Here is a 26,019-nt window from a genome sequence, read left to right on the forward strand (position 1 = left end):
GGCTCTCCAACACACACACCGGCGGTGCTGTACCAGTAACGAATTGTCCACGTTCTGTTTACGTGACAAACCTTTACGAATTGGCTGTGTCGGCTGGTGGCGGGTTTAACGACACATTTATATATTTACGCGAGCTAACCAAAAAAAAACCTTTATCATGGCTCTCCATACTCTTCGTTGGCTCTTTCGCCAGCAGCACTAAATAAAAAAGTGGCGCCTGCCTTTGCTATCGTACCTCACGGCTCTCGCCTTGCGCTGAAGGCTCACGGTAGACCCCGAGGCAGAAGCAGCAGCAGCAGCGTCACTCAAAATCTGCGTCAGACACCGAAGGTCTACAACTGTTAGAGCCTCACGTCACTATGCACTACACTATACACTACACTACTGTACACTGCACTATACACTACACTATACACTACACAACTGCTACAGCCTCACGTCACTATGCAACACACTATACACTACTATACACTACACTATACACTACTATACACTACACTATACACTACACAACTGCAATCGGGAAACATGTTCAGGTAATAATGTATACATTATTATTTTCAGCACACAATCGACAGGAGGTAAAATAACCATGGGTTTGTATAATGCGCATGCATAATGGTCGTTGATGAACATGTGAATAACCCAAACGCCAATAGATTCCCAGAGTCATTTAGATGCATTCATGAATTTCCCCCCCCCCCCACTTCGTGCAAGAAGAGCACACGAGTGACATCATCACACCTCTCCCTCTATTTAAGGAACGATATGGGAGGATTTCTCCACAAATCTGTCTGTCGTCTGATGAAGCTGGTTGTAATTACTGACGAAACGTCGTACTCAGATTGTAAATGTTGTGGCTTGGCTCTCCAACACACCGGTTAGTGCTGCACTAGTGACGAATTGGGCACGTTCTGTTTCCGTGACAAACCTTACTAGTTGGCTGTGTCGGGTGGTGGAGAGTTTAACGACACATTTATATATTTACGCAATCTCACCCAAAAAAAACTCTATTAAGGATGTATACAAGTACAATCACCGACTGTTATTGTCCATTAAAACTCTCTGTGTTTAAATTTTGATTTAAAGCTTTCGTGACTGCAGGGATTCATATTATTGGTTCTTTCGGTAAAGTCACGTATAAGGGAAATAATAAAATAATATAAACATAAAACAATAAAAATTCTCACGACGTTTCGACTGCAACACAACCAATCATCATCAGATGATGATTGGTTCTTTCGGTGACTTTGCCGAAAGAACCAATAATATGAATCTCTGTGCTTAGTTTATTTTGTTAACTGTGCTTGTCCACACACTGCCAAAACTCCCCCGTATAGCCTCTAACAGACTGCCGGGGCAAGTGCTGTTAGCGACCAGTACCTATCAGAATGTTTATTTCTAGTGCAATCCGATGAGCTAGAAAGCTCTTTATTTCACAGACGTCCAGTGAGGTCACGTGATCAGAACGCTACAACAACAAACAATACAAACAGCACAGGCAGGAGTTCAAAGTACAGGAAAGGTAAATAAATCACTTAAAAAAATATATATATACAGATTCAACTAAACTATTTTTTGTATCTTACCAGGTAAAGCCCACTGACCTAGTAACTAATTTTTCAGAATAACCCGGCCACAAATGATAGCTCAATAAAGTGGCTTATCATATGGACATCCATAGCAGCCAAATAATCTAAATCATCTAAAGTCCCGCACGGCACACGAGGGGCTGGGTGGCCAGCACCACGCCCGGCCGCCTTTGTCTCCCCAGTGGCGATGTTTACGACACACCGCACCAGGTACTCATTTGAGGCTGAGTCGACCTAGACGAGGGCCTGCGACCGGCAGCATTACTCAGTGGGCTTCACCTGGTAAGATAAAGATACACCCTTGTTGTGTCGTGTTTTTTGTTAGTGATGTGTTTCCTATACTTTGCACTCCTATCGTGTTTTTGCGTTGTTTGTTGTAACTTTCTGACCACGTGACCCTAGGGGCCGTCCATAAATGACGTCACGCACCTAGGATGGGGGGGGGGGGCAGACATTTGTGACGATGTGTGACGATGAGGGGGGGGGGGGTGAGAAATGTGACGTCACATCAAAATGTGCAATTTTAAATAAATGTAGACAACACGTTCTACTTAATTAAATAGACTTTTAGTAAATGTTTTCTCCTACAATATCAGAGTGCAGCGCCACATTAAATACGCACTACAATGACAATAGTTTAAAGCGATTTGAAGCATGTTTTATTTTTTTTGGGGGGGGGAGGGGGGGCTAAGCTTTGTGACGTCACATTTGAGGGGGGTCTGACTTTTTGTGACGCCGTGTGACGATGGAAGGGGTGGGGGGGGGGTAAAAAATCGTCCAAAATCGCGTGACGTCATTTATGGACAGCCCCTTAAGGTTGAAATTCCTTGAGTGAAAAACATCCAATTTAGTTAAATTGATTTTCTTGGTTCTTACGGTAAAATTTCGATTTAAAGCTTTCGTGACTGCAGGGATTCATCTTCTTGGTTCTTTCGGTAAAGTCACGTAGAAGGGAAGTAATAAAATAATAAAAATAAAACATAATAAAATCATTCTCACGACGTTTCGGCCACAACGCAAGCAGCCGTCCTCAGGTGAAAACCAGGTCTGTCGGGGAGACAGCGTCTGAATGAAACAGCACACGAGCTTGGAGCATATATATAAGCTGGGTTGGGAGGGGGGGAAAGGGCGCTTCGACAAAATAATTTGCATATCAAAAGGTAAAGTCACGTAGAAGGGAAATAATAAAATATTGGTTGTCATTTTCTTCATTATTTAATATTGTATTAGTTCCCTTGTACGTGATCTGTTTCGGGTTTTTTCTTTCTTGCAAGCATATATTTATTTTTCATGGTTTTTCAGTGAATTATAAGGGAATATGAAATTAATCCTCGACAATAATCCAAGTCCCGGGCGAAGCCGGCTAGTAAAGCTAGTTTTTCATAAATAAATGTATGGATACATATTCTTGGTTCTTTCGGTAAAGTCACGTAAAAAGGTAAATAATAAAAATAAAACATTTTCTTGCTGTCGTTTTCACACCTGATGACGATTGCTTGTGTTGCAATCGAAACGTCGTGATAATTTAATTGCTTAATTTCTATTATTGTATTATTTCCCTCCTACGTGACTTTACCGAATGAACCAAGAATATGAATCCCTGCAGTCACGAAAGCTTTAAATCGAAATGCGCGAGCTAATTAATATTCATGAAGTGACGTCACCAAACGGCCTTAACAAATGCAAATTAGAAAGCGGTTGGTGACGTCAGCACCACGTTCAAATCTGATTGGTCGCTGTGGAAATTTGAATCTGGCAGGAAGGCGCGATCGTGGCTGCCGGTGTGCGTCTCTCTCCTGAGGTGATTTTAAAATTATAACAATTTAAAAATTTAAATAACGCACGTATATTTCGACTTGTGTGTGATGTTTTTAATGTGTCGCTTCGTCCGAGAGAAGCTACCGCCTCGGGGGGGCTGAGTGCTCGGGTCGTCGTCGTTGTTGTTGTTGTCGGGGGCGAGTCGAGGCCTGAGACGCCGACTGGCTTCGGCACAAGGCCTCAATGCGGCCCATTGTTTGAGGCGAGCGTGGGGCCTTTGAAGCTTCTTAATTTAACAATTCTAAAAAACAAACTATGTCAACTATGTCACTCACCCCCCCTCATCCTCTCACCAAAGTATTCACGATACGAGGCGATTGCGTCTAAACTAGCCTGATAACGCGTCTGCATCGGTAGGTCCCCAGGGCGATTAGCGTTAAAGTCGGCGGGTATTTTACCTGTACACATTACACACAGTACACATTGCACACATTACACACAGTACACATTGCACACATTACACATTACACACAGTACACATTGCACACATTACACACAGTACACATTGCACACATTACACACAGTACACATTGCACACATTACACACAGTACACATTGCACACAGTACACATTGTACACATTGCACACATTACACACAGTACACATTACACACAGTACACATTACACACAGTACACATTACACACATTACACACAGTACACATTACACACAGTACACACAGTACACATTACACACAGTACACATTACACACGGTACACATTACACACAGTACACATTACACACAGTACACACAGTACACATTACACACAGTACACATTACACACATTACACACAGTACACATTGCACACAGTACACATTACACACATTACACACAGTACACATTACACACAGTACACATTACACACAGTACACATTACACACAGTACACATTACACACAGTACACATTACACACAGTACACATTACACACATTACACACATTACACACAGTACATATTACACACAGTACACATTACACACAGTACACATTACACACATTACACACAGTACATATTACACACATTACACACAGTACACATTACACACAGTACACATTACACACAGTACACCTTACACACAGTACACATTACACACAGTACACATTACACACAGTACACATTACACACATTACACACAGTACATATTACACACAGTACACATTGCACACATTACACACAGTACACATTACACACATTACACACAGTACACCTTACACACAGTACACATTACACACAGTACACATTACACACAGTACACATTACACACATTACACACAGTACACATTACACACAGTACACATTGCACACATTACACACAGTACACATTACACACATTACACACAGTACACCTTACACACAGTACACATTACACACAGTACACATTACACACAGTACACATTACACACATTACACACAGTACACATTACACACAGTACACATTGCACACATTACACACAGTACACATTACACACAGTACACATTGCACACAGTACACAGCAAGTGCACCACTTTGTCTGATTCCACTGCTGGATGACGGGGCTTCCCACCCCCCTTCGTGTTATCCACTCGTGTGTACAGTTCATGATAATTGTTTTTTTTTACCCTTTTATCTGGCAACAAGGGTACACAACCAATTATCATATTTTGCTACTGGCAAAGGAGGTTCCAATGGTGTAAGTACGCGTACAGCCGTTTCGTCAGTCCCAGCAGGCGATTATTATTTAGTTTGCGGAGTAATCGCTCCCGTGTGTTGCGTGTGGGGGGAGCGGTGGTGTAGCGGTTAGCGCACTGCGCTACGAACCTGATCACTCGAGTTCCATTTCCGATTATCTGAAACCGTTCTGGGCCTCCCCTAGGTCGACTCGGCCTCAAACGAGTACCTGGTGCGGTGTGTGGTAAACATCGCCACTGGGGAGACAAAGGCGGCCGGGGGTGGTGCTGGCCACCCACCCCCTCGCCTGTCCTTCATAGGTGCTACTCGCTAACAGCACTTGCAGGCTACACGGGGGATATTTTTCTTTGTGTGGGAGGGCAGAGGAGCGACGCTCACAACAACGAGCTGAGAACCTTGCGGATAAAACACAGAAAGTTGGCACAGAAAGGCACCTGCTGGGTCTGTCCCGTGACCTTCCAGCGGGCCTTCGACACTTCACGTGGCCTTAAAGTGCACCTAGCCTGGCACAGGCGCCGTGGTTGACGTCACCATCACTCGGTTTCAAAATCCCAAGCAGTCACCCGTCTAAAAACTCACCGTGTTTAACGCTGCTAAGTTTGGAAGGATTGTGTTGTGAGGATTATAGTTCTGTTGTCCTACCCACATTTATTTTGTGTGAATGTCGTCTTTGAAAAACCTGAGCCTGTGGTGGAAATTCCATTTTTCTATGACGGGGGGTGGGGGGGGGCTCTGCAGTCTGTCACATACAATCCACTGCTGGACGAAGCCCTCCCCAAACCATCACCACCTCCTCTCGTCCTGCGATGCAACCACTCGGGCCATCTGCACACCAGCCGCTCTCATCGCTTCGTCACCGCAGTGGATGATGTCCTCTTGGGTGTGCAGCGGTTAGCGCGCTGCTGCACTACGAACCTGGTGACCCGAGTTCGATTCCCGCTCCCGGCCAACATCGGTGACGATTATCTGAACCGGTCCCTGGCCTCACCTAAGTCGCCTCTGCCTCAAATGGGTACCTGGTGCAGTTTGTAAGGATTGCCACGAGTGAGACAAAGGCGGCCGGGCGTGGTGCTGGCACCCCACCCCCTCGCGTGCCGTGCTGGCCTTCATAGGTGCTCCTCACTAACAGTCTGTCTGTTAAGGCTATATGGAGGATATTTGTTTACTTTATAACCATCATAAGAAAGGTCCTAGAATATGCACAGCATCTATGAGATATACACTGTGAATGGGTCAGCGGTGGCCCAGTGGTTTGCACACTGCAACATTGACCCAGCTCCCTGGGCTTGATTCCCAGGCACGGCTAACATCAGCGGCGACTGATATGTGAACAAGTCCTGGGCCTCGCCCTCAGACTTTATTTCCATCTGGTGAGGAGGCCCTTTGAGTTAAGCGGCTCTTTTACAAGGACGACCAGCCCAAGACCGTCACATTGGCGGCGGTGGCAGCCGTTTCAGGGCATTGCAGGGAGGGAATGTGCAAACTAACGAGCAAAAAAACAGAATATTCATCAAGTCGCACTGGACAGCGTAGTGAAGGGTGGGGAATAGCCCCCAGTACTGACACAGCATAGGGGCACCTCCGTCCAGCAGTGGATTAGCAGAAATATGTATCGTCAGCTTTTTTATATTACCATTTGTCCAGGTTACCACATTCAGCGTTTATTGGATATAAAATTAAATATGTAAAAGTTATGTTTTTTAATCTCAGACCATATGAATGTACAGTAGCCCACATACCATTGATATCACAATTCATGATTCAGTATATTCATGCTCATTTGCTGAATGTAGAATCTAGAGCGGTATCAATCTGTAGAATCCACAGGAGTTAAAAAAACAATATTTCTTTTACACTTATCCCATTCGTACACGCACAATTCGCTGCATGTGGTATGACCGTATTAACCGATTTTCCCGATGAATTGTTGCGCCTGCACCTTCACTCTCCTGGTAGGACGTTGGATCGAGGCTGCCGCCCGTAGAATTCCCTCTGCTGCACGCATACACGCCCTTCATCCGTGTTTGACGAGCCCGGGAGGAGACAATGGCGACCGTTAAGGGAGCCCTGCTGCCCCTCTTTGACGACATGGTGCGGCAGACGGACATCCTCACCATGGGCATCGAGCCAGGTGAGTCCACCATGGGGGTCGAGTGTTGGCTAGGGTAGACTGGTGGGCAAGGTTCCGTGGTTGAGGGCAAGGGTAGACTCGTGGCCAGGGGTTGACCCTGCTGGGTAAAGGTAGACTGTGGTGGACAAGGGTATGTGGGTGAGGATCGACCGTGGCAGTTAGAGTGCAACTCTAATGAGAAAGGGCAAAGTAATCTCATGGACGGCGATGCCAACCCATGGTGGTCCAATTTGTCACCAAATCATCAATGAAATTGGCAACACGAAGCCTAGAATGACAGCTCGCTCCCCCCCTCCAACCCCCCCCCCCCCACCCCGCAGAGTTTGTAGCGTTTGTGCGGAGCGTTGAGGATGCGCGGCGGCGCTGGCAGGGCGTGGAGACGGAGCTGGGGCGGTGCCGCCAGGCGCTCGCCAAGACGGAGACGGAGCGCGCGGCGCTCGACGTGAAGCTGAAGCACGCACGCAACCAGGTGGACGTGGAGATCAAGCGCCGCCAGAAGGCGGAGGTGGAGTGCGAGCGCCTGGTACGATCCGTGCGCGAGTCGTGGGTGTTTAATGTTGCACAGCGGCCGTGCCTTGCCGCATTATGCGTGTTGAAATTATTTCGTACCGTACGTAGACAAGCTTGCGTATCGGAGGTTAGCCAACCGTGCGGGTTTGGCGAAGGGCCAGGACCGCGTGACGTATCGCTCGCCTTCGATGGTAGTAGCCATGGCCAGGAATTTAACTCGAGTCGGTGGGTTCTGTCGCGCATGGTGCATTATAAACTGCTGCACCACCGCTGCGTGACGTTCGTACCAACCTCCTCCCCCGGTTCCAGCGAGGGATTAGGATTGCTTTTGAAAACGTAACGGGGCTCTGATTACTGATTGCTCGTGACTTAGTAAGCAAGGTAACACTCTCGCTCGCGTGTTCGACCTCGAAGTTTTTCCGCCCGTGCCCCTGACGCTTCACCGTCCCTCGCGTGTGCCGCCGTCGTGATGGTGCTCCCAGGACCGGCAGATTCAGCTCATCCGGGAGCTTCTGCTGGTGCAGGACAGCAGCTGCAGCTTGCAGCTGAGCGAGGAGCAACGCAATGCCCTCGCCTTCCTCAACACCCGCACCTCCAGCGGCCTCGCGCCCAAGGCTCACCGGTAACCAACGTGGGTGGGGCAGGCGGGGAGGATCGTAGTAATAACAGTCAGGGTCCACCGGACTAACACTCGCAGTGCTTGAGATAACTGCCTGCCGACAGATTGTTCTACAAGTTTCCCTCACTTTACGCAGTTGATGCATTACAAATAAAAGGGCGCGCAAAGCATGAGACAACTGCCTGCAATGTTTTACCACGTCTGACCGCATAGCCGCACGAGAGTGATCAAACCGTATAAGAGTGCATTTTGGGTCTAAATAGTTTCGCTGCGTAAACAATGCGAAATCGCTCAAGCTGCGCGTAACGTGAGGGCAACTTGTACACATTTAAGTTAAAGTATGGATATGATAAACTCACCAGCTTGCGTGCCGTGTGTACACTGTGTGCCTGGTTTTACACCACCACCACCCTATCCACCGGTACCACCCTACCGCCAGCCTCACCCGCATTGATGAATCGTCCAACTCCATCCTGTCGGCGTCGGACATCAGCTACGACCGCACGGACGATGACCTGGTGAGTGGACAATGGCTTCTTTGGTGGTGATATACGAGATCGGCCACTTTGTTGATATGTCCCTGAAATGCATTATGTCCGTGTGTCCATCCCAAGGACATGGTATTAAGAAAATTAATAAAATCCCACTATTCACCACACAGAATACCAGCGCAAAAACGCAAGAATATCGTTTTTTGGGGCAATGTTGGCAATTAAATATATATATTTTAAACTTCATGCTGCTTACCAGTGATCGGTGCGTGTGTGTTGGCATGCACGTGTGTGTGTGTGTGGATATTTGAGCCCACACACAGTCAGGAGGTCACAGTCTGGATGGCCAGAGGTACACAGGACATACTCATTTTAAGGTTTGAGTCGATCTAACGGAGGCCCAAGACCGGTTAACATATTTGTCACCGTTATTGGTCGCCGGGTTCGTAGCGCATTTGCCCCAAAATTGCGGTTACGCATTCTAGCCTTAAAAATAGCCGTGGTGGCTAAGCAGTTGTGGCTGCGTTATTCCGCGTTGCATCGTGTTAACGCTCGCCGTTTGGCTTTGTCGTGCGGCGTGCTGCCTTTCCCAGGACACGGACGCATCTGTGCTGCGGAGCGGGCGTAGGGGAGACAAGCGGGTGCGTGCGTGTGTGTGCCGCACCTCACGATGCCGCCCTTTGATCCGCTGCTCGTGTATTGACCTAGCGCTGTCATCGGCTGAGTTGCTGCACCACCATCATAATCCTACTAATCTACTAAAACTAAACTCTTCTTTACTTGACCAGGTAAGGCCGACTGAGCTGTATAGCTCTTTTTCAGATGCGACCTGACCACAAATCATAGCTCAGCGAAGTGACTTATTGCGTGGAAATTTATGGCAGCAAAATACTCTAAATGCACGTTGATTCTAAATGTGGAGGGTAAAACCGGAGGACCCGGAGAAAAATCCACGCGACCACAGAGAGACACACGAAGACTCCAAATATTCAGCAGGCTTCAGGGTCGGGATTGAACGCACAACCTCCTGTATACCAGGCAAGGTAGTTAACATCTCCTAGCCGCCGTGGCGATGAAAGAGGCATTTCAGCTCTTAAGGCTGTTGTTGCTCTACATCAGCGGTCGGGAACCTATGGCTCACGAGCCATATATGGCTCTTCCGGTGACGGCATATGGCTCCCAGACAATTTTGAGTTGAAAAAAATAATAATACAAAAATAATAATAAAATCAGTCTTGAACTGATTTTAAAATACTTGTGATATTGCTTAATAATACTGTGTCATTTTAAAGTTAACAGAAATTAGTTTTGAAGATAAAATTTCTCGGGTCACGGATACCGTGACCAGAAGTCGCATTGAAAGTAAGACATATTTAATTTATTATACGTTAAAAATACTATATGGCTGTCAATGAAATATATTAAGAAATATTTGATTTTTATGGCTCTCCCAGTCAAAAAGGTTCCCGACCCCTCTACATGTTCATCAGCCATATGAAAGAACTAAAAATCACGAGCCATGCTTTCTCCACCCTGAATAAAAGCCCTTCCTACACTTGCAATCCCTTCATTTGGAACCTCTGATGTAATGGGTTTCGTTGACCCCTATAGCTGCAAGAGGCTGCTCAAAAATAATTTCTGACTACTCACCAGTGGCACTGATTAGTTCCACTCTGTCAATCTGCCCCACCCATCCCGCTGTTCACCAACTTACAATCTACACCATTGAATGGCTAAACAACCTAAGCATCAACTTAGAATATTTGTTACTTTTCCAAAAAAATCCCACTTGCTATAATGACCCTATTGCTTGGCTCGGTTCACGTGTGTCGGTGGAAAAAAGAAAGAAAGCGATTTGTAGAAGTGGTCATCTGTGTATACTTACGGTCGTGTTTCCCCTCCCGCGGTCGTCTGCGCAGAAGTCTCCGCGCCTGCACCACGCCGAGACGCCACCGGTCCCCGCCAAGCGCTCCTGCATGATCTCCGAGGAGGCCAAGGTCGGCTTTTCTGCACACCGTATTTGTGGGAATGCAGGGACAGGTTGTTGTTGACCGGGGGTCGGCAACCTGCGGCTCTTTAAGGACTGCTTCGTGACGTCATTTATTCAGGACCACCACCGTCTTCGTATTCACCACGTGCACCGCGGCTCTTGAAATATTGAGATATTTACCGAATTCGAAAAAAATTGACGCTCTTGTTATTTTGGTTGCCGACCCCTGGTCGTTGTCCCTTCGAGTCCGGTGCATCTGTTCCGCGTGGTTCTGTTGCCCACCGATTGCACGCCTTTGTTCGTCGCCAGCCTCCCCCTTCTCCATTCTACGTCCTCGGTTTATTTTGCGTGAATGAACCGGCGGTGAAAGTATTTGGTTCTGATGGGAGAACTCCGTTGTTGTTGCCGACGGTGGTGCAGGGTAACGAGTCGATCATCGCCACGACGACGGTGACGGTGCCGCAGCACGGCGGCACCATCGAGGCGGTGTCCACCATCGAGACGGTGACGCGGCCCTCGCGCCGCCGCTCCAGCCGCGGGCGCCGGCTCTCGGCCGTCAACGGCGGTGAGGCCCGGACGGAGTGGGGGGGCCGCACGCACGCACGGGGAGAGGAAAAGACGTACAGGGAGCGGTGGGAGGGGGGGACACAGGAGAAGAGATCAGAATATTTATTTGTGTTTGAGGAATCCGATGAGCTATAAAGTTGGAGTAGGTCGGAACATTACACCAACAAACAATACAAAAACACAATAGAGGTTCAAAGTATAGGAAACGTAAAGCAAATCGCTTTAAAAATATACAAATGAAACTAAACAAATTATATCTTAAATTTTGACTTAACTTTCGTGACTTCAGGAATTCATCTTCTTCGGTTCTTTCGGTAAAGTCACGTAGATAGAAAAAATAAAAAATATATATATACATATAAACATATAAACAAAAACTCACGACGTTTCGATCGCAACACAAGCGGTCGTCATCTATCTTGCCAAATGTTATCTTACCAAGTAAAGGCCCACTCAGCTATTGGGGTCTTTTTCAGAAGCGCCCTGGCCACAAATGATAGCTCAACGAAGTGGCTTGTGTGGGGAGGAGTATGAAGGGACAGGGGGATGCGCAGGGAGAGGAAGAGATGCAATGGGTGGAAGCGTTGGAGGGGATGAGATGTTGGAAAGGATAAGGGGGCATCAGAGGATGTAGGGACAAGGGGAGATGTATGGGGAGCGGAGGAGACTCAATAGAAAGGAGGAGTTGCCAGGCAACACACTGGGAGAGGTGGGAAAATAAAGGGATAGGAGATGCATAGGAAGAGGAGGAGACGCACGGACAGAGGAGATGATCGCGAGGGCATGGGGGGAGAGACACGAACAGGAGAGGGCTTGGGGACGGGGGACTATGCACGGATAGGAGGGGGAGATGAGGATCTGATGCAGGGACACAAGGGGACAGGAAGAGAAGATGCTGGAATACACAGGAGTAGACAAGGCTGTTCATCGCACTCTGTCTCACCGTGCGTCTCCGTGTGTATGATCACGTGTCTTCCCGTCTGCCGCCGTCTGTCTTTGTCTCACCAAGCGTCTCCATATCCTCATCCCGTGTCTGTGTATCTCTGTGACTCTCCGTGTCTGACTGTTGTGTGTCTCAGTAACTCAATGTGTCTCGCTCAGTGTCTCTGTGTGTCTCACCCCGTGTCTCACCCCGTGTCTCACCCTGTGTCTCACCCCTTGTCTCACCCCTTGTCTCACCCCTTGTCTCCCCCTTGTCTCACCCCTTGTCTCACCCCTTGTCTCACCCCTTATCTCACCCCTTGTCTCCCCCTTGTCTCACCCCTTGTCTCACCCCTTGTCTCACCCCTTGTCTCCCCCTTGTCTCACCCCGTGTCTCTGCGTGTTTCCGCGTATCTCTCCGTGGCTCACCGATTCTCGCCGTGTGCCGCCCTACAGAGCCAAATGTCATGTCTGTGGCCATGCCGACCCACGGTGCCGGAGACGGCACCCCCAGGAGTCTGCGGCAGCACGACTTTGTGCAGAAGACGGTAGGGGGCGCTCTCTCCCACTGCTCACACACTAAGAATACAATGACAAAGATCCCCCATATAGCTTGTAACAGACTGGTGGGGCAAGTGCTTTAAGCGAGCACCTATGAAGGCCAACACGGCACATGAGTGAATGGGTGATCAACACCGCCTTTGTCTCCCTAGTGGCGATGTTTCCACACCGCACCAGTTACTCATTTGAGGCTGAGTCGACCTAGGGGAGGCCGGGTTCATAGCGCAGCGTGCTAACCAAGACACCAAGACACTACCGCTCCCTACACTAAGAATACACACACACATATGCACTGTGTGCACGTTTGAATACGTGCGTTAAATGTGTGTACCTCTGGCCGCGCGTCTGAACAAATGTGTGCTTGGGCGCACGTGTGCCTGTGTTTGCGCACGTGTTCAGACGTGTGTGTACCTATAAACTATTTAGATTTTACCAGGTAAGGCCCACTGAGCTACGTAGCTCTTTTCCAAAAGTGACCTGGCCACAAGTGATACTCAACGAAGTGGCTAATCACGTGTAAATTTATAACGGCTAAATTCTCTAAACGCGTGATGTTGATTCTAAATGTGTGAGGAAAAACCGGAGGACCCGGAGACAAATCCACGCGACCACGGGGAGAGAAGCATGCAAACTCCAAATATACATATTCTTAGGTTTTTTCGGTAAAGTCACGTAGGTAAAACATCAAAATTAATAAAAATAAAATAAAACAAAAATCACGACGTTTCGGAGGCAACACATTCTGATTAGCTCCCCCCCCCCCTCTCCTCCCCCTAAACTTGCTTGTTAAGGGATTACATCTTGAATCATTGCCTCACTTGATGCAGCTAATCCGGCTGTGACGGTCCCACCTGATGACGGAGACTTGTGTTGCCTCCGAAACGTCGTGATTTTTGTTTTATTTTATTTTTATTAATTTTGATGTTTTACCTACGTGACTTTACCGAAAAAAACTAAGAATATGAATCCTTGCAGTCACGAAAGCTTCAAATCTCCAAATATCCACGCGTCAGGGTTGGGATCGAGCCCATGACCTGCGTGCCAGGCGAGGTATTTTAACATCTGACTACCGTGGTGCCCTCTCCCCGCTCGTCTGAATGTGCGCGCGCGTGCGTCGCAGTCGATCAAGCCGGAGGCGTGCGTCCCGTGCGGACGGCGCATCCGCTTCGGCAAGATGGTGCTGCGCTGCCGCGAGTGCCGCACGGCGGCTCACCCCGAGTGCCGCGACCGCTGCCCCCTGCCGTGCACGCCGGCCGTGCCTAGCACGCCGCTCACGCTGGCCGAGGTAAAACGTCGTCGTCGTCGCGATAATCTTTCTTCCACGAGGCGCCTTTCATGTCGAAATATCTCAAAGCGCTGCGGTACGTAAAACAAGTTCTTTGTATGCAAAATAAAACAAAGACGACGTTTGCAGGGCACGGTGGCCGACTTTGCGCCGAACACGGCGCCCATGATCCCCCTGCTCGTCATCCGCTGCGTGGGGGAGATCGAGCAGAAGGGCATGCACGAGGTGAGCACCACCCCCAGCCACCCCTCCTCTCCCTCCCATGCCCTCCTCCCCCCATGCCTTGCCCCGCTCCTCCACACCTGCCCTTGCATTACCCCTGTGTTGCCATGCTACTTAATCTGATTCTTTGCCCTGTGCTCCCTTGCCCTGTCCCCTGCATTATCCTGTTCCTACATGACCCCTCTTGTTTTCCTCTGATATTCATGCCCTTGCCTCGCCCCCCCCCTCCAGCCTATCGTTGAGAGCTGACTATCCAATTATTGTAACCGTTTACTCGACCAATAATCGGCTAGCTTTTAATCGGTTAGATTATTCTGCATGTTATGATATAACATGCAAAATAGTTGGGAAAACGGTGAGGGCGACACAATTGGCATCTTCTGCATGTGGTACTTAGGGGGTTTCCCACTTTCGGGAGCGTTGGCCCAGTGGATGGTGCACCACGCTACGAACCCAGCGGCCCCGTGTTTGATTTATGGCCACGGTCAACATCGGGGGTGAATGTCAGAACCGGTTCTGGGCATACCCCTGGGCCAGTGTTTTTTACTGCAAGGCCCGCGGGCCACTGGCGACCCCTGGTGGCCTTCAGTGCGGCCTCTGGCACCACCCCATCATGCTGCTGTCAAACCCCAATGGTTTCAAATGTGTGGCAGCACCTCACACTGGTGATGTTTTATCGGCGAAAGTGCCCTCCCTCTGAGAATTAGTAAAGAACACTGCCCTAGGTCGACTTAGGCTCACACGAGTGCCTGGTAGCGTTGTGTAAACATCAGCATGACAAAGATCGGCCGGGTGTCTCCCTAGCCACACCAATACCCTTGCGCGGCCGTGCCGGCCTTAATAAGAGGCGCTCGCTAACAGCGACCCGCCTCAACACGACAGTCTGTCAAAGACGACACGGTGGGGGGGAGGGGTGGAATGTTCACACTTTTGTGTCCCGTGCCGGACGGCGTCAGACGGGGATCTACCGCGTGCCGGGCTGCGACCGCACGGTGAAGGAGCTGAAGGAGCGCTTCGTGCGCGGCCGCGGCACCGTGCCGGTGCTCAGCAAGGTGGAGGACGTCCATGTGGTGTGCGGCCTCCTCAAGGACTTCCTGCGCAGCCTCAAGGAGCCGCTGCTCACCTTCGCGCTCAACGGCACGTTCATGGCGGCCGCAGGTGAGCGGGCCTGCGCCATGAACCCCTCAACTCAACTAAAGCCCCACTAAGCCATTTGCTCTTTTTTTTAAAAGCGAAAATCTGGAGGGGGACCAGCGGTCCAGACCAAAAAAAACGACACGTAGAATTCTCAACTCGTGTGTACATTCAAATAAACAATCTTCATTCCAGCTGCTGGATTGTGTTCACTTTTCCCTCGCCATATGTTGTCTTTAGCTTTAGAAGGGGCTCATCATCATGTGTGGAATTTCTAGCAGCCAATTATTCTAAACGTTTGATGTTGATTTTAAATTTGGAGGGGAAAAATCGGAGGTCCCGGAGAAAAAGCCATGCGACCACTGGGAGAGAGACACGCAAACTCCAAATATTTTGCAGGCGTCAGGATCGAACCCACCACCTCCCGTATACCAGGCGAGGGAGTCAACATCTCACCACCTGCTGAAATAGTGTGCGATCTGTCGTTTTCTGTTGTTTTTGTAATTTGTTGTTGTGTTGTTGCTTTTTTGTTGTGTTTTGGCAGAGGCAGTTAGGCCACGTAACGATGATCCGACAGAATTTGTAACGCTAAATAGTCGTTGGGCACAATTCACAATTTTTCCAATGTGCCTGATAACGCTGGTTGCAACTATCGACGGAACGGTCGTGCCCAATTGTTAGACGTCGTGTGCCTTGTTCTCCAATATGAGTGGCGGTGCTGCTGATGAAGCAGTAATCAATTGGCACGTTTGTTCATCACGTGACACCTTTGTTAATTGCCAGTGTCGGGTGGAGGAGGGTGTACGACACACATTTTACACACTCGGCCCGTCCCACAAGTCGTGCTAGCCTCCAATTAGCAAGATTGGCTACGCACAGTGCGAAAGAAATTCAACATGTGCACATACAAACTAGCAGACTATACTTCTCGTTTATACAGCCGGCTCTCCACGTGTGGAAAAAAAAGTTTCTCTTACACAAATCGTCAGCCGCTCTACCTTCTGGGTTCGTATTATTTCAGCAGCATTGATTCAAATACAGTCAGACCCCTGGTTGCGGAAGGCCCCCGACTTATGGAAATCCAACTTTCCGGAAATTCTTCCCTAAATAATGTAAAAAAAAAATCGATGTTTGCGTTAGTTACATAAGCGCAAGTAGTGCAGCGCGGTGAGGTTGCGGATGAATACCGCAGAGCGAGGCGTAAGTGCACCGCCTTGCGCCTCGCTCCGCCAAAACGCTGCCTTCACTGAGCCCGAGGTTCAACAGGATTGAAGTAAATTGAAATGGTTGTAGCGCTACGTAATTGTTCGTTTTCTATGCTTAGAACGCTTTTTTTCGCCCATGTTTCTGTTGTTAGTTTTCTTTATTTTGAGTTTCTTTCCCGAGTTATTTACCGTATGTACTTTATTTAACACAATTTCATTTGGGTTGCTTCTGGTTTCAGCCAACAGCGATTGGAGAAGATTAGGCCTAGCCTAATGCACGGTAAAATAACATTCGGAGGCTTGTGTTGCTTGTGTTGCCTCCGAAATGTCGTGATTTAATTTATTTGTTTTCTTTTTTTAACCTACGTGACTTTACCGAAAAAACCAAAGAGTATAACATTCGGAAGTGACTGCTTTCTGATAATAAAAAAAAAATCCTTGGTATTTATAAACAATTGGATACAGTATATGTTCCATTAGTTTGATTATGGGTACTGTTTGGGTAAATATTCAATGAAATGAAAGAATCGTAGGGAGTGCAGAGCGTATTTCCAGCGATGCGATGCCGGTAGCGATAGAAAACGGACAACAGCGCGATGCAACACTGACAGAAAACGGTAGGGGAGGTGTAACTGTTTCCGCTATGGGATTTTTTCCTGAATTTGGTGGGAAATTGTTCAGTTTTGGACATATGGAAAATTCGGGTTACGGATCGTTCTCGGGAACCTAACCCATCCGTAACCCAGCGGCTGCCTGGACAAACAAAACCCGGCCGATTTTGACCGACTGCTGATGAGACGCTGTACGTCGAAACCGGACGCAGACACGCACGCACACTCATGTAAAGATGAACTTTGCAAACTCGCAAGCGTGTCGGCGTGTGTGCCTGCGTGCTTCTACAGAGATTCCGGACGAGGATAACAGCGTCGCGGCCATGTTCCAGGCGATAGACGAGCTGCCGCAGGCCAACCGTGACACGCTCGCCTTCCTCATGCTGCACCTGCAGAAGTGAGGCCCTCGCACGCACACACACACGCGCACGCTCGCACGCGCACACTCACACGCGCACACTCATTCACGCTCACACTCGCACGCACACACTCACTCGCTCACGCACACACTCGCACGCACGCTTGGTCGCACACACACTCACTCGCACGCACACACACTCACTCGCACGCACACACTCACACGCACAAACTCATTCACGCTCACACTCGCACGCACACACTCACTCACGCACACACTCGCACGCTCGGTCGCACGCGCACACACTCGCACGCACACGCTCGCACACGCACGCACACGCTCGCACGCTCACACACTCGCACGCGCGCGCACACACTCGCTCACACACAGTCACTCGCACGCACACTCACTCGCACGCACACACTCGCACGCACTCACTCGCACGCGCACACACTCGCACGCACTCACTCGCACGCACGTTCACTCGTTTGCACGCACGCACACGCAAGCACACACTCGCACTCGCTCACTCACTCGCACACGCTCACTCGCACGCACGCACACACTCACTCGCATGTTTCCACTTGCACACGCTCGCACGCTCACTCGCACGTGCGCACACGCACGTCTCCACTTACACACGCTCGCTGACATGCACTCGCTCGCTCACTCGCACGCAAAGGATCCCCCATAGAGCCCACACAGGCTGGTCTTGCACAATCGTACACACATGCTCGCACCAACGCACTTGTACCCACACTCGAATGCATATACACATTCATGAGCACAAATCGCAAACGCACGCACACACGCTTGTATGTTGCACTACGCTTGCTTTCGCACCACGTTTAATGATTCCTCTCTCCCCTGCCCTCGCCTGCCCCCGCCTGCCCCTCTGCGCTGCTGCTGCCCGTGTCCTGGCCAGGGTGGCCAAGAGCCTGGACTGCAAGATGGACGCGTACAACCTGGCGCGGGTGTTTGGGCCAACCCTGGTGGGCCACGCGACGGCCGACCCCTCGCCCATGGTCATGCTGCAAGACACGCGGCGCCAGCCAGCGGTGCGGCACGCACACGGGGTTCAGTGTGTGTGTGTGTGAGTGTGAGAGAGCGCAAGTGTGTGTGTGCGAGAGTACGAGTGTGTGCGTGCGAGAGAGTGCATAGGTGCTTGCGAACAGCACTTGCCCCAACAGTCTATGAAGGCTACACGGGGGATCTTTGTCTTTGTGTGTAAGAGATTGAGTGTGTGTGTTGGGAGCAGTTAGCACGCCACATCACAAACCCGGCGACACGGGTTTCATTCCCGCTCACGGCCAACAACAGTGAACAGGTCCTGGGCCTCCGCTAGGTCAACTCGACCTCAAATGAGTACCTGGTGTGGTGTGTAAACATCGCCACGGCGGAGACAAAGGCGGCCGGGCGTGGTGTTGACCACCCATCACCTCGTGTACCGAGCCGGCCTTCATAGGTGTTCTCTAGCAGCATTTGTCTCTACAGTCTGTTACAGGCTACACGGAGGATTTTGTCTTTGCCTCCCTCCGAAAGCGTTACCAGTTGCAGTCATCACCTGTGTACGTTGACAAAGAGAATACAGTGATGGGGGGGGGGGGTGTCCCTTGTCAATCTTAATACGGGACCTGAGTTGGACTCCCGGCCGTGTGCCCCTCCCACGAGCGCAGGTGATCGAGCGGCTGCTGTCTCTGTCTCCCGACTACTGGAGCAAGTTCGTGTCGGCCGGCGACAGCAGGAGGCCCGACGACACTTACGGCACTCCTGACCAGCGCACGCCCATCGGTGAGCGGCCATCCATTCGACACCCGCCGCGAGTTGAGCACGCTCGGCCTTCGCGACGTCCTTGAAGCGCAAGGGGATCGTCGTGTAGACGGCGGTAGTTTTGCAGTCGGAGGGGGCGATGCTGCTGTGTGTAATCCCGACCGAGTAATTAGCGCTGTAATTATTGTTATTTATATTTTCAAATTCGGATAAATGTTTTGGACCGTGTCGCCGGCACGCACTGGCCCACTCTGTTTTGAATGACGTCACGGGATCTTTCGCCTCCACTGTGCACAGCAGCAGATGGTGCGTGTGTGGTAGTAGTAGTATTTTTAAGGTGAATATGTCCAGAGTAATAGCCGGCCTGCTGGATTGTGCCCACGGACCTGTGCGCCAAGCGTCGAACGCGCTACTGCAGTGCAATGTGACCATTCGGTACCGCTGTAGAGTCGCCGTTAACCCCTTCACGGCAATATTAATTGCTCGTCTGTGCGTCACCATGCAGCCAGCAAAATATTTATTTAAATGCATTAATGTGGTAATAATTTAAAGGAGTGAATGGGGCTTGACCCTTCATCCTTGTGCAACATTGTTTACAATATCTCATGTTGCCACTAGATGGCAGCAGCAGAAAGATCCTCTTGTGTTGCCTGTGTGTTGGCTCACAAACAACCTGCGATTAGGACGGTTGGCTAGGTGCGGGGTGAAAGTTCAACGTATACGCAACCAACCTACAATCTCCTCGCGTGCAATATCGGGACCCACCACAGGAGGGCATCGCCCGGATCCGGAGAAGAGACCGGCCGATCCGGCTGTGACAGTTTTAACATTGGCGGCGTGGTGGGGACGCGCGTCGGTCCAACGTGTTCCGTGTTTACCGGCGAGACGGGTGCCCGTTAGCAGCCCTCGGTGGGGTGCGTGGCGCCGCCGCTGGCGCTTGTTTGCGTGGTGCAGGCTCGAGCATGCTGGGCCCGCTGACCACGCCGGAGATGGTGCACGGCCCCACCCCAACCAAGACGCCGTCGACGAGCTCCCTGTCGCAGCGCTTCAAGTCGACGCTCACCCCCAAGTGAGCGAAAGCTGCCACGCGCTCGCACTCTCACACCCACAGTGTTCGTCGCGCGGCAGTCAAACCCATATTTTTTTTTTACAAATTCTCGAATCGTAAAAGCGGAGGATGTCATTGCACCCCTATTACAATGACGCCGCTAATCGTCAATTCCGTTACCGACTGACCTTTTGCCCTCTGCCATCTCCGCCCCTCTCCCCCCACCGTGACCCCACGACAGGTTCGGCAGCCGTGCCAAGACCCCGTCGGTGACGTCACTTAAGAAGACGGGAAATTACTTTGAGTCCCCGTTGCTCAAGTGAGCCGCTCCGTGCTTCCAACCGACACGACCCCTGCTTTCACGACCCCCACCGTCCAATCCACCACCGCCGGATGCCACGGCATCGGTGGGTAATTGAAGGTGGGGCTGCGAGGCCTGCAACAGGGCGAGTTCGTGCCGAGTCCTGGCCGTGTTGCACTGGGGCGTCGCCCACGACACGGCCCGCACGGACGCCGTAGCCGGCACGCCTGCAAGCAGCCAATGGGGTTTAAAAAAAAAATCGGTGGTGGATTTGACACGGGGTGGGGGCGGGAGGGTGGGGGGGGATTCATTGGAGCGTAGTCTGGTTCCGGAACAAGATTCCGCTCCGGCACACACTCCAGGAAATACCTTAAAAGCAGCCGCCGCTTGGTGCTTGCGCTCATGTAGCCGATGGCTTGTTGCAATGTTTTTCCCGTAATTTGTCTCCGTCGGGGTGACGGCGTCCCGGTTGGACACCAGAGCGGTTGACGGAGCTTTTTAGATTCGTAATTTTAGCTTTAAGTCTGCGTGCATTTTTTACTATAATTTTAGCCGGGGGAGGGCGGGAGCTAGAATCGGCCGCTGCTCCTTGACTTCCGGTTCCTGTGGGGAGGGGTGAGCGACGCTCCGTGCCGGGGTTTGCCCCCCTCCCCCCCCACCCACATCGCCGGTGGTGACTCCGGCTCGCGTTTCACAAGGTTCTGGGCGAACCGTTTTGAAACTAGAAAAGGTGAAACGCAACTCTTCCTGCGGCCGGGCTGACGGCATCGCGCCTACTAACGTGAGCGACGTGGTGTGCCCGCACCCGCCCCACGCCCGCCGCATACTCTGCCATCATTTGAATGAAGCACCGACTCGCTGGGCAAACCCTGGGGTTGGGAGTTTCCACCGGAACCGCAGCAGCGAGGTCGTATCGCCGCTGTCCCGGGAACAATGACAACAGCAACAAAAACAAAAACTCCCAACGCAAGCGAGCGTGGAGCGGTCGCGCGTCGACTTGTCGATGATGCCCCCCCCCCACTCCGTCTGGGGGGGGTGTACAGCAGATGACCGCAAAAAAAGAAGGACCTTGAGTTTGCAAGTGGAGAGGTCATCATCGTGAAACCGCTTGACGCCGCCAATCCCCACTCTGGTATTGTCAGTCCACCAGCGGTGCACCGGGGGTCATGGCGGGTTTAACGGGGAGGGGGGGGCGGGGGGAAGGTGACGCGACCTCATGTTGACCACAAGTAACTTGTGTGGGTGCGTGTCACCTGTGCGTGTGTGACTTCCATTTGTATTGGTGGACACGTGTGCATGCATACGTCACACACCACAGTTTGACCATGACCCCCGTGTTTATGTCTGCGTCATATCTGTGCGTCACACCATGTTTGATCGTGACCCCCCCCCCCCCCCCCCCGCCGTGTGTGTGTTCGCACGCGTATCTGTGCTCGACACTCGAGTGTGAGCGAGTGCATGTGTATGTGTATTTGCCCTTGGCTGTGGGGAGCGATAGTGTAGCGGTTGGCGCGCTGGGCTACGAACCCGGCGACCCGAGTTCGATTGCCGGCCAACATCAGTGACGGTTATCTGAACCGGTCATGGGCCTCCCCTAGGTCGACTCGGCCTCAAATTAGTACCTGGCGTGGTGTGTAAACATCACCCCTCGAGAGACGAGGGGCGTGGTGATGGCCACCCACCGTGTCGTATCGGCCTTAATTGCTCGCTAACGGCACATGCCGAAACAGTCTCTTAAGACTATACATGGGATCTTTGTGGCGGTGATAAGGAGCGGTGGGTGCGAACACGCCGTTTACGACGCCCTCTGTGCTCTGGGTGGGTAAATGGATAACGTAGCGTGCGGACACAGATAACCGCTCGGAGGCTTTTCGTGCACGCGACGGCTATTTGTGGTCAGCCTCGTGGTCACCTCGCTGCCACTGGAATCGACTCGGGAACCTCCCCCGGCAACGACTCCCACTCCGTCCCGTCGGGAAATCATCGCGCCGGCGCAAGCAAACCAGACGAGTGGTCGAACCGTCCCCTGCCGAGGGCCCGAGCATTTTTTCACCAATAGTCGCGGTGGGCACGCGGCGCGTTCGCCGCCGCTAAACCTCGAGCGCGCTCGCACCGCGCACGTCGGCCGCGCGCTCGGGTACCGCTTTGGAAGGGACCGTCGTTGGAGACGCGCCGGCGTTCTTGCCGGGTCGGCAGCATCCAGAACCCGACGTGGCAGAGACGCGAGCAAAGGGGGTCAGCGGCCCGAGGCGCCACGCCGAGATGGGAGGTCGTCGGTTCGACACGATCTCTCCCGCCGCTGGCTGTTGTAACAGTGGGGGGCGAGTTTCTTGAACCCCATTCAACCGGCCCCACTCGTCTCTTCGCCAGTGCCTCGCTGTGTCTCTGTCCCACCCAGCACCGGTCGCGAGCCGATGATGGGCAGGTCGCTTGGTGGAGGTGGGGTAACGTGTGGGGCAACATTGGGAGTTCCACAATTCCATGGCTGGAGGTTACTTGGTTTTTGAGGGGCAGGGTGACGGCTGTTGATTGCTCATAAGTTGGTACTATTTTAGCGACTCTGGGGGGGGGGGGGTGATGATGGGCCCAAGTCAAATACGCCACCGTAGGATGGGAACTTCCGCGGATTTTGGATTGTCCCCCTTTGACCGCGGAACGTTAAACCCCAATTTGACGCGTAAGTTTTAGCACAGTTTTGACTGCATTATTTCGCAGTTCTGTTTATTTAGGGACTGCATAATAATCACAATTGCTCGCTATGTCGGCAAAAGTCACGGACAGCCAAAAAAAAAAATCTTTAAAAAATTGGCTCGCGTGAATTATTTTATGAATACTAATTGGGGCAAATTTTAATATAATTTCAATAATGCAAGTGACGCGTACATTTCAATTGCTTGACCTTGTTTTAATTTATGCATTCGTGGCAGTATCAACGGCAGGAGCGTGTCCGCAATGTCAATTACATAATCGTTTCGCGTCCACGCGAGAGCCCATCGCTTCTGCGTTCCCTACAGGAGGGACGGTGCGGCGTTGCGATAACACAACGACGCGCGATGCTTCAACGGTTACAGGTTGGGGCCTACGCTTTGTTATAGGACCAGGGTGAAAGCTGAGAGGGGTACGGTGAGGCTTGGCACCCCCACTATGAATCTCGCAAACCCGAGGTTCGATTCCTGGCCGTGGCTAACGGCGGCCGCGGCAAGCATTTAACCGAGCCGCTCCTGGGCGTCCCGACGCTCGCACTTGGCAAAACCCCGCAACAGCTGACCAGCGTGGTGAAGTACGGTCGAACGAGCCCCCCGTGACCGAGGCGGCATGCGGAGGGAGGCCTTCATCCAGCAGTGGATCTACAAAGGGCTGCCAATTATGACAATTGCTTAATAACTCAGGAATGCCACACTGAGTCTGAAGACTGCTGACAGGAGGGTACTGCGTTAGGGTGTTTGACCAATACCCAGTTAGATTGTATGTGTAGCCATGGCAGGTGGTTACCGCAGAGCCTGGAGGAAACGGTGCCCGAGTCGGGAGTCGAGCCCCTGGCGCCCTGCTTGCTGCGAGGCGCGGGTTTGCCACCACTGCGCCACCCTGTCGCCCAAGTGATAGTCCGTGCAGCACACCGCAAGCGTTGTGAGGTGGGGGTGCATCTTAAGGGCCCCCCCCTTCAGCCACTGGGTGATCACTACATTCTCCGTGACGGTGAGATGTGGGTGGGAGGGGAGAGAAACACAAACTGTTCTCGAATTCTAATCGCGAGACTGAATTCAGTGAAACTGTATTGCTCCTTGATGTCGTCCTGGCCAGCCTTGTGGAGATAAGTTGCCTTTATCTGGGAGACGTGGGCTGCGCTTGTTATTGTTGCCCCGGGCTGCGCAGGGCAATGTTGAGCGGTGGGTTCGGTAAGCGTTTGCGGAGCCCGGCCAGGCTGGCTAGCGGCGGTGGCCTGACGCCTCGGGTCTCTCGCTCGCTCTCTCGTCCGCTTTACCGTTGCGCGTTGCGAACTCTGTCGGGCGCGGGACGGAATGCGGTCGACTCGCCTTGAACTCCCCGCGGAGCCGCCATCAACTCATTCCGCCAGATTACGGTCTGGAACGAGGGGCCGGGGTAGCGTGGGGGAGGAGGTCCTCTGCCCCCCCCCCCCCCCCACAAGTCCCTAGCCCCCCACTTTGTCTATGCAACCGTTGTTGTTTTTCTCCATTCCTGTGTACTCGGTTCACCATTCCGCTCGCCACTCTTGTACAAAATCTTTAAAAAAAAATTCCCAAACTCTGTGACCTCATTCCTTCCTCGCATTCCTCTTCTCCCCTCGCTCGTCGCGGTTACCTTCGTCATCGCCGTTCCTCGTCGTGATGGCCAGCAACAGCGGGGGACATCGCGGACGCCAGTGACTCCGGTTTAAGAAGGGTGGGGGGTGGGGGCCCGGCTGTTTCATGCCTGTCTTTTTTTTGGGGGGGGGGCGGGGGTTCTTTTTGGAGCAAACTATTCGGTAGCAGCTAAGTAACCGTGCAAGTAAATATCTCTGTGGGCACCGGAAATCCTCAATAGGTGGGAAACAATACAACATTATTGAAATGCGAAATTCGATTTCATTTTCATGGGACTGATAGTGATGATCGCCATTCCGCGACATGTCATGTTGTATTGTGAACCATGATATACCTTAGTGATTATCTGTTTTTTTCTATACTCCATATATTTTCTATATTACTTACTGCCTGCCACGTGTCGTGAGAAATATCTTCGTAGCGATTGCGTTGTTTGTGGAATCCTGAGAGTAAAGCTGCATACAAGAATTAACGGCAATGCTTCCTGAGACTTCTTTTGGTGGTGGTGCTGGTGGTGTTGGTGCTGATTGGTTTTGGTGATGGGAGTTTGTAAATCGGGACTAAGATGGTGATGGCGATGATTGTACATAATGCGATTGATGACGATGGTGTTTGTTGTGATGATTATGATGGTGGTCATGATGTTGATGATAGTGATTGTAATGCTATTGATGATGGTGATGGTTGTGATGGTCATGATGTTGGTGAAGTATAATGTTGGTTAAGATGGTGATGGTAGTGATTGTAATGCAATGGATGATGGTGTTTGTCATGATGGTGGTGATGTTGATGGTAACGATTAATGCTGTTGATGAAGGTGTTTGTGATGGTCCTGTTTGTGGTTACATTGATGGAGCTGACTAAATGTTAACTTTGTGGTTTAACCAGCTGAG

The 26,019-nt window shown here is 51.1% G+C and overlaps 1 protein-coding gene across 1 annotated transcript; it reads left to right on the forward strand.

The window, feature by feature from the left end:
* Window positions 1-3,326: 3,326 nt before the first annotated feature.
* On the forward strand, window positions 3,327-25,598 carry LOC133358346 (rac GTPase-activating protein 1-like). The gene is made up of 17 exons (XM_061576626.1): window positions 3,327-3,393; window positions 7,037-7,211; window positions 7,532-7,734; window positions 8,204-8,343; window positions 8,780-8,858; window positions 9,425-9,472; window positions 10,751-10,828; window positions 11,242-11,386; window positions 12,766-12,857; window positions 13,991-14,155; window positions 14,285-14,380; window positions 15,334-15,535; window positions 17,619-17,724; window positions 18,611-18,743; window positions 19,362-19,476; window positions 20,410-20,524; window positions 20,745-25,598. The coding sequence occupies exons 2-17, from the start codon at window positions 7,127-7,129 to the stop codon at window positions 20,824-20,826; spliced, it is 1,884 nt and encodes a 627-aa protein (XP_061432610.1). The 5' UTR covers window positions 3,327-3,393; window positions 7,037-7,126; the 3' UTR covers window positions 20,827-25,598.
* Window positions 25,599-26,019: the final 421 nt, after the last annotated feature.

This window comes from Lethenteron reissneri, chromosome 61 (genome assembly GCF_015708825.2).
Source record: "Lethenteron reissneri isolate LAM-NWPU_2019-01 chromosome 61, ASM1570882v1, whole genome shotgun sequence".
Lineage (NCBI taxonomy): Eukaryota > Metazoa > Chordata > Hyperoartia > Petromyzontiformes > Petromyzontidae > Lethenteron > Lethenteron reissneri.